Source organism: Leptonychotes weddellii, unplaced genomic scaffold, assembly GCF_054177405.1.
Source record: "Leptonychotes weddellii isolate Sample4059 unplaced genomic scaffold, ASM5417740v2 HiC_scaffold_31, whole genome shotgun sequence".
In the NCBI taxonomy this organism is placed as follows: Eukaryota; Metazoa; Chordata; class Mammalia; order Carnivora; family Phocidae; genus Leptonychotes; species Leptonychotes weddellii.
In genome coordinates, this window is record NW_027906847.1 from 15,135 (window position 1) to 24,373 (window position 9,239).

The 9,239-nt window shown below is 37.2% G+C and overlaps 1 protein-coding gene across 1 annotated transcript; it reads right to left on the bottom strand.

The window, feature by feature from the left end:
- Nucleotides 1-6,719: 6,719 nt before the first annotated feature.
- LOC102733240 (olfactory receptor 2G3-like) lies at nt 6,720-7,652 on the bottom strand. The gene has a single exon (XM_006728571.2). The coding sequence runs from the start codon at nt 7,650-7,652 to the stop codon at nt 6,720-6,722; it is 933 nt and encodes a 310-aa protein (XP_006728634.1).
- Nucleotides 7,653-9,239: the final 1,587 nt, after the last annotated feature.

The following is a 9,239-nucleotide window of genomic DNA, read 5'->3' on the forward strand; positions in this document are numbered from 1 at the left end:
GCAAATATTCAGGCTTTAGACTATTTAGAAAAAAGCCCTCATGTAGGTTCTGCTATTTTCTTGCTCTGTGACTATAGGCAAGTTACTTAATCTCTATCAGACTTAGTTTCTTCATCTATTAAATGAGAATAATAGTGCTTACTTTCTAACATTTTTCAAAGGATGTGCTGTAATCTCTGTAAAGAATCTGTTACATAAAAGATAATTAATAAACATTAGTTGCTTCTATTTTCCTTTCATTTATATCTAAAATATCTATGATTCTGCTATCGATGTGATGAAATATAGTGAGGAATCTATTTTTTTTTCCATGTAATTGGTGGTGAAGGTATACATATCAATTTACAATGGCCAGAGAAAGATGGGTAGAAGTTGGGTCACCTTATGGGACGCCTGGGTGGCTCAGTTGGTTAAGTGTCTGCCTTTGGCTCAGGTCATGATCCCTGGGTCCTGGGATCGAGTTCCACATCAGGGTCCCTGATCAGCAGGGAGTCTGCTTCTCCCTCTGCCTGCCACTCCCTCTGCTTGTGCTCTCTCTTCTCTCTCTCTCTTTGACAATTAAATTTAAATAAAATCTTTAAAAAAAAAAAAAAGAAGTTGAGTCATCTTAGTCTTCATCCCACTCCCAGCAATAATTATATCAGATAAATCCCCTAATGTCTCTGCACCTCAGTCTTTTCATCAATAAAATGAGCACTAGTATTTATACCTTATCAATCCTATTAGTTTGCTCAAATAAGTGATAAATAAATGCCTTATGTTTGAAAAGGCCTGAATGCTCTTCCAAAAATTACTTTGTCCAGTGATAAAAATCATAACAAAGGTAAATATGTCAATCATATTCTCTATAACAGACTGCAAAAATCACATGAGCGGGTATTTTCTTTAACCAACAGACTTGGTACTCATTCTACTGGGAGCTTTGAAAAGCAAAAATTGATGCAGAAGTGGTTAAGAGGGGCAATGTCAGAATGAGATAAAGCTGAGATTAAATTCTTCTCCTTCCACTTTCAAGCTATGTAAACTTAGCTGAGATTTTTTTTAAACATTCTGTGCTTAAGACTTGGTGGACAATATATATATTATATATATATCCCGGTTTCATGGATTTGACATCCATAGGAGATAAAGTAAATGCAAATGTCTTGTACTACAGGGGTAAAAATTGCCAAAAGAGAATTGCAGACAATGTGCTTTGGAGACTCAGACCTGAAAGGCAGCATTTCTTCTTGGGAGATCAGGGAATTTTTATGGAGAAGGGAGCATGTGAGTTATTTTGGGAAGCAGAGCCCAGAAATTAAAGAGGGAAGCAAATGTAGTAGGGAATGGCAGAAGAAAAAAACATAGTGAACAAAGGCAAAGAGATTGGAAACCAGGGGACATTTCCATGGACCATTTGCCTGGGTGGTGAAGCTGGAATGTAGGTCAAGATCAGACACTAATTTAGGAAATGGGAATTTATTGCTTGGGGAGTAGGGAGTATATCACTTGTGGATTCAAGAGAAGATTCATCTTTGTTCCTTGAAATTCTGTCCTTTATCCATCAACAAAGCAAACTTTGGGGAAACCAGTATAATAACCTGCCCTTTAGGTTGATAAATTCAAGTAGATTCTGGCAACTTCAGAAAGTTTGGTGACCTAAGATGGTGTGATCTTCTTAATGGAGCTTGGATAAAATTCTTATATTTAGCTTTATATCTAGTCTTCTCCCAGGGGAGGAATCCAAGCAGAAATCCCTGCCTTCAGTCTCTGCCTTAGAGAGAATACCTAGAATAACTAGGGACTGAGATTCCTTATCTATCCCATAGTTTCCCATAGTTATCCCTCTTAACCCAGGAGCTATAATATTGCCAAAATCCTTTGCTTGGCATTCCAGGCTGTCACCCTTAAACCACCTCTCTGGTATTATTCCTTCTTGCTCTCTTTGTGCAACAGATTCTCCTGCAAAACTATTTCTTTAGTGGCCCTCCAATTTTTCTACCTCTGTATCCTTCCAAATTCCTTCTCCTCTCCACTCTGTGCTCCTTTAATAGTCCCAGCTCCATATCTCAGAACATCCAAATTCCTCTCTTCTTTCAAGGACCAGCTCAAACACCACTCCTTGAAATGCGCTCTCTGAGCTACTGGACTGCTAAAAAAACCCCACTGTTTTGAACAGCAACCTTTAATTTATAACTTTTTTTATGACTGTGTGTGTGGATATTATAGTTATGCACGTACATGTGTAAATGTCTCAAAAGCAGACACTATAAAATATGTACCTGAGTTGCCCCATAGCAATAATGAGGTCATAACATACGCTGAAGGAAAAACAAGCTTATGAAAAGAAAGGCGTGAGATGAACTATTTGTTGGCTCAACTGCTTCTCAGAGCTCCATGCACTGCAAAAACGTGCAGCCACATGAGGGCTCTGGAAGCAGCTGTACTGGGATCTGTGTGTTTAACTCTGTTTGATCGAATGTTAATAAGAAGAACTAACCTCTTCATCAGACCTGGTTCTAGGATACTGGAGATACTGAGAAAATGCACGCTATGAATGGCATTCACACATGACATCTGAGATATTACATTTTTGGCTTCATCCCAGCCATCTCCTTCCACATCCCACTTCTCAGAAGTTCAAGTCACATTGAATTCAAGGATACCATGAAATCTTTCCCTTTGTATACTTTTGCTAATGTCAGTCCTATGCTTCAAAGGCCACTAACCCATCTAGAAAATACTGTTTTATGTCACAAATCAATCATCACAGCTTTCCTTTGTTCTAGAGAAGTACTGGGTACATACTCTTTTGATATAAAGGCTTCCTTAGTAGACTGTGAAACTTGAAGGTAGTCTTATTTTTTGTCCTCAAGTCCTGGGATATAATAAGTGAGTAATAAATGCTCATTGAACAAATGAATGACCATGCCTTCCTGGACTAAAGAACCACCAGAACCTAGTCCCAACTCTGGGCCTTGGGAAACCTACTAAAAATACATATAAGATCTTGAAATACATAGGACAACATTATTGGCCCTATATTTTAAGCTGATGAAACCAGAGTTATAAAAGTTTAAATGGCATGCTGATGGGCGCTTAGCTTATAAGTAGTAGAGCTGGAACTGGAACAAATTTTTCCAATTCTTAGTCCAGTGTTCTATAAAATAGGGAAATGTGCAAACTTAAAGAAAGTGACAGGCATAATCAGAATTGGGAAAACTGTATAAAGGTCTGGTTTGTGGCTACATTCAGTCTGATGATTTGATTAGATTGATTAGTCAGGATTGTATTCCGAAGCATTTGTTGAAAGTTTCACATTTGCTTATGACCACAGTAAGCTGAATCTTTGCAAGATCAGATGGGCTGGACGAGTCACTATATCTTAAGGAAGTGAGGGAAAGATGCAAAATAGGAGATGATATAAAAGAAACAGGTCAGCTTTCAGATCATGCTGAAAGAATGGTATCGAGGAGGAATGATCAATTTCCCCATGACTTTCTTCCCATTCAGTATTTTACAATCCTCATACTTACTGACTGGAATACAAAATTAATGTTTTTCACTTTAAGGGAAAAGATGCTCATTGAGAAAGCTGGTAACATGACATATTACAAGTGTGTATTATATCCTCTATACCTATGGTAATGACATTAAAATCTTTCAACATTGCATTATTATCCTTAAAATAAATCAACCAAATCCAAAAAGTGAAACTAAAGCCATTTCAGAAGAAATTCTGACAAGTTTATGATATATAAATTTGGTAACAAATTTATAATAAATCTATTCAGAGAGAACAGAGATAGCTAGATATAAATAGAGACATGGTTGATTGATACTTAAAGATGATCTAATCCAACAACAATCTTACTTTGTAAATGAAGGAAATGAGGTTCACAGAAATGGAATGACTTCTTCACAGTAACATAGCTAAATTAAAACCGTGAAATTATAACTTCATTATTCTTGTTCCAAATGTAATCTCTTACAATACACAATAATACTGATTAGTCAAGCCCTGAGAAAATGTAGTTCATGGCAGCAATCCATTCTCTAATTATTTTGTTTACTCTAGGCTTTAATTTTATTTCAGTACGAACAAAGTGCTAGTTAGTACTTATCCAAGCTATACTGTCATCTCATTACCATAATCCCAAACAAATGTAGGAAGGAAATAATTTAATAGGACATTTGATGTTGTGAAGGACCAATAATTGCTGAATTCACCATTATTTGTGTTAATCTTAAAATTAATTGTTGTTGGTTCTAGTTATGATCATAACATATAGTACATAGAATTATCAGTTAAATGTCTTTAAGTGTTACATTTTCCTTTTCTGTCAAAAGAAGCAAGCCTGTGAAAGGAAGAAAGCTTGCTTGAAAAGGTCTAGCTGGATGGGAAACAAATTCAGGGTTACGGGAGGGTTGCCAGGTGGGGGGATGGGGTAACTGGGTGATGAACACTAAGGAAGGCACTTGATATGATGAGCCCTGGGTATTGTATGCAACTGATGAATCACTCAATTCTACCCCTGAAACTAATAATACAGTATATGTTAACTAAATTGAATTTAAATAAAAAATTAAAAAAGAAGAAAAGTTCTAGCTAGGCACTAGGATAGGGCATGGGCTGTTTGGATTGCATTATTATTCTTCATTCACCCAACTCCAAATTACTGATCAAAACAAACTAGTCAGAATGAATCAATTAGGCCAAGCAATTGGTCTAAATATTTTTAGAAAAAATATACAAAAATATTTACTTCCATTTGTTTACATATTCTGGCTATGTGTCCCCCACCCCACCCCACCCCACCCCCCACCCATGAGAATGGTTTTGCAATTTTTTTATGCATTTTTAACTAATTCACTCATTTACAGAGCTGAGCGGTAAGATGAATTAGTAATTTTTGCAAAACAAAAAGTAAACTTTCCATTTGTTGTACCTTCAGGCATTTCATGTCCCTTCTTCAAAATTAATTTAATGTTTTTAATTCACAAATAGCCAACTAAATATGTATTTCTTATTTGATAGTAACTGAGAGAATCTTAAATGTTACTTTTCCCTTTAAATTGTTCAGAAGAAAGTTGATTAGAAGTATATGTTTCTGGGGCGCCTGGGTGGCTCAGTCGTTAAGCTTCTGCCTTCAGCTCAGGTCATGATCCCAGCGTCCTGGGATCGAGCCCCGCATCGGGCTCCCTGCTCTGCTGGAAGCCTGCTTCTCCCTCTCCCACTCGCCCTGCTTGTGTTCCCTCTCTCACTGTGTCTCTCTCTGTCAAATAAATAAATAAAATCTTAAAAAAAAAAAAGAAGTATATGTTTTTAATCCTCATCCATGTATTAAGCAAATACATGACATATAAAGTCATTTGTATATTAAGGCAAATATAGAAGAAAAGCGCCCTGCTATGTAATGAATTTGACTAGTTGGTTAGTGATTTTGCTTTTTACTTTTTAAGTCAATTTTAAACCAATGAAGTCCACTTTACCTATACTCCATCAGAAATGCTTCATTTACTGATTGCATATGACCTTCACATTTAAGTGGAAGAAATGGTGGCATTTTAGTTGTTGAATATCTGTGAAAATGAATTACACTCTTTTTATTTTATTCTAAATTATAAAACAAGTGAGAAAATTTTAGAAAGAGGGTATCTAACTTAATAACATGTTAATCAAAGGCCATATTTAGGCTTATTAAGTATAATAATGCTAAATTATTTTTTCTATTCTCTTAATTCAAAAAATAATTCTTTTTAAAGGTACCACTGGTTGAGGGGCCCCTGGGTGGCTCAGTTGGTTAAGCGACTGCCTTTGGCTCAGTTCATGATCCTGGAGTCCCAGGATCAAGTCCCATATTGGGCTCCTTGCTCAGCAGCAAGTCTGCTTCTCCCTCTGATCCTCCCTACTCTCATGCTTTCTCTCTCATTCTCTCTCTCAAGTAAATAAATAAAATTTAAAAAAAAATAAAAAATAAGTATACCACTGGTTGAAAAGCTTTAAAACTCAAGAAATATTCATTTCCATAAACTTCTGAGATATATATATATATATTCCACACAGCAACCAGAAAACCTTTCAAAAACGTAAGTTGTGTCATATCACCTTCCTTATAATACTTACATTTTACTAAGAATAAATATTTACTCCTACCACAGGCATCTCAGCCCTGCATGGTCTGGCTGCTGAATGAAATTTAAATGAAGCAATATTTGGACAGATTTGTTGCAAAACAGGGCTATATGTAAAGGGTTCAAAAATTGGTCTCAACCACAAAGTAGATGCAGTCTTGTTTCCTTGTAAACTACAAAATTAAGACAGATGTGAAATCTTACATCCAAAAACCCTTATCTGAAGTTCTCTACTTGAGTTAAAAATTTAGAATGTTTCTCTATATGAAGATGTTTTAGATCCTTCAGATTGGAATAAGATTTTTCATCTTACGGTTATAATTTCAAGCAATTAATTTCAGATAGTCTATGATTTTAGAGAACCAAGATTTCTCAGGGAGTAAGCAAATAGTCACTCAATAAAGGGAGTTGTTTTCACACATTAAAGCCATCATTTGTCCTTGGGGCATTAATGTTTCCTGTTGAGTTTGCAGCTGGATTTATGTGTCCTTTATGAATAGCAAGAGAAACATTGACTGTCCAAGGTCTTATTTATGGTCTCACTTCATATTCAGAAGTCAGTTATCATAGATTAACAATTAACTTTAGTGTCCCATTAAGACACTTCATGTCCTCTGTTTTGCAATAGCTCTCCTTAAAGCTCCTTTCACATCCTGGTTCCTTAGGCTGTAGATCAAGGGGTTGAGCATGGGTGTGATCACAGTGTAGAACACCGCAATGATCTTGCCCCCAGCCCTGGAGGACTTTGACTGGGGTCTCATGTACATGAAAATGGCAGTTCCATAGAATAAGACCACCACTGTCAGGTGGGAGGCACAGGTGGACAGTGCTTTATGCCTCCCAGAGGCTGACTGTATCCTGAGAACTGATAGAAGGATTCGGGTGTAGGAAACAACAATGAGGAGAAAAGGGATGAAGACAATGATGATACTGAAGATAAAAACAACCAGCTCAGTAAATGAGGTGTCAGTGCAAGCCAACCTCAAGATGGAAGGGACCTCACAAAAAAAGTGATTCAGGACATTGGGCCCACAGTAGGGCAAACTCAAGGTGAGGACATTGATAACCATGGAACTCAGGAAGCTACTGGACCAAGAAATGGCTGCCAATTGGACACAGATGCTTTGGTTCATAATGATAGTATAATGGAGAGGATGGCAAATGGCTACATATCTGTCATAAGCCATGACCCCAAGGAGAACACACTCAATCATTCCAAAGGAGAGGGAGAAGTACATCTGAGTAGCACAGCTAGAGAATGGGATGGTCTTTTTTCCCATCATGTTGGACAGCATTTGTGGGACATTAGTGGATGTGTAGCAGATATCCAGAAAGGATAAATTAGTGAGGAAGAAGTACATGGGCATTTGGAGGCGAGGTTCTATCTGGATAATAGTGATAATTATAATATTCCCCACCACTGTTAATAAATAAAAGAACAAGAACATAATAAAAAGAATGAGCTGCATCTTTGGCTGAGACGAGAGCCCCAGGAACACAAATTCAGTCACGGTGAAGTTTGTTTTTATCATATTCATTTTTCAGCCACCCACCCACCTGAAGACAAACATCAAATGTCCTATATCGATAGCACAGTGTTGGAAACTCAAAACATAAATAAGAAAGCAAAGAGAAGTCTTGATCTGAAATTACATCCTGAGTATCTGAGTTGTATTATAAATGGAAAGCCTTTCTTCTACTTTTGGAGGGCATATTCTCTTGATGAGATTGAGAATTTCACATTCAATTGCTGATTGAGTTAAGCAGATATTCTTGACTTTTCTCCAAGGGTATGCTTTTTTGGTTGTTCATAATCTGTCCAAACCAATTCATTCTTCATTCTTCAAAGCTTTACTCATGGCTCACCTCTTTAAAAAGATCCAATTATGTCTTTGCTCCACACCTAATAACAGAGCAGCACATGATGTAGAACTTAAGTAAAAAACAGTGAAGGGCGTTACTTCATGTACTAACCTAAAAGTAAAGGCAGGAACGGCAGCCTGTGCTTCTTCTGTATCACTCTGATGCAACCTTTTCATGCTTGGACACCCTGATATCCTAAAGAACAAAGACTACACACACTACCAACAAAACCAGTCATGGGTCACACTAATGGCCAGTTCTACCAGCTTCACCATTTTCATCCTGTGGGGTCTTGGGTAGTTTCATCATCCATAGAATGGAAATAGTTGATAGAATAATGGGAATAAATTTTTTCCAGATTACATTAAATAATGTGAATAAAGAATTTAAGACAATGTCTACATGAGGAAATAATCCAAAAATAACACATATTATTTATATTTCTACTAACGTACAGTGATACTACATTTATCTATAATTCATTTCTCTAATAAAAATTATTTCAGAGAAATATTAATAAAAAGGATCCAGACAAGTTAAGGTTACCAGGTCTATTCATTGAGAACTCCTTGGCCCTGACCCTGTGCCTACTTACCCTAAATTTACTTATGCGCTGAGTTAGCATGTTCAGTTAACTGACTTGCATCCATGAGCAGATTAAAAGTAGTGACTTAAGACAGATATGGGGTAAGGAAGAGTCCTAGAGGTAAGCACTATTACAGCAGCCCAAAGAAGCTGACAATCATTCATTTGCCCATTTCTTCATCCTTTTTGTGTCTTCTTTCTTTTTCATTCTTTCTTTCAAAAACATCTTTATGATAATCTAGTATGTACCAGATGCTGAGTATACACTGGCAAACACAACAGACATTTTCAACAGTCTCAGAGCTTATGGTCCAATGGAAAGTTGTGATGAAGGAAACAGCCCCATCCCTGAGAGCATGGGGAAGCTTATCAGGAAGACATTTAAGAACCAAGTAGTTGTGGGTCATGAAAAAGACTACTTTAGGCAACACATCCTTTCTCAAATAATATCAATTTGCATGTAATACCTTTTAAAGGGCTTTTAAAGGTGGCTCAGTCGGTTAAGCATCTGCCTTCAGCTCAGGTCATGATCCCAGGGCCCTGGGATGGAGACCCCTGTCAAGCCCCCTATTGAGCCCCCCTGTCGAGCCCTCTGCTCAGTGGGGAGTCTGATTCTCCTTCTGCCTCTGCCCCTGCCCCTCCACTCATGCTCTCTCTCTCTCAAATAAATAAATAAA

What these genes read in the sequence shown, in the direction of transcription:
- LOC102733240 (XM_006728571.2), bottom strand. Translation starts at nt 7,652, where the DNA reads ATGAATATGATAAAAACAAACTTCACCGTGACTGAATTTGTGTTCCTG.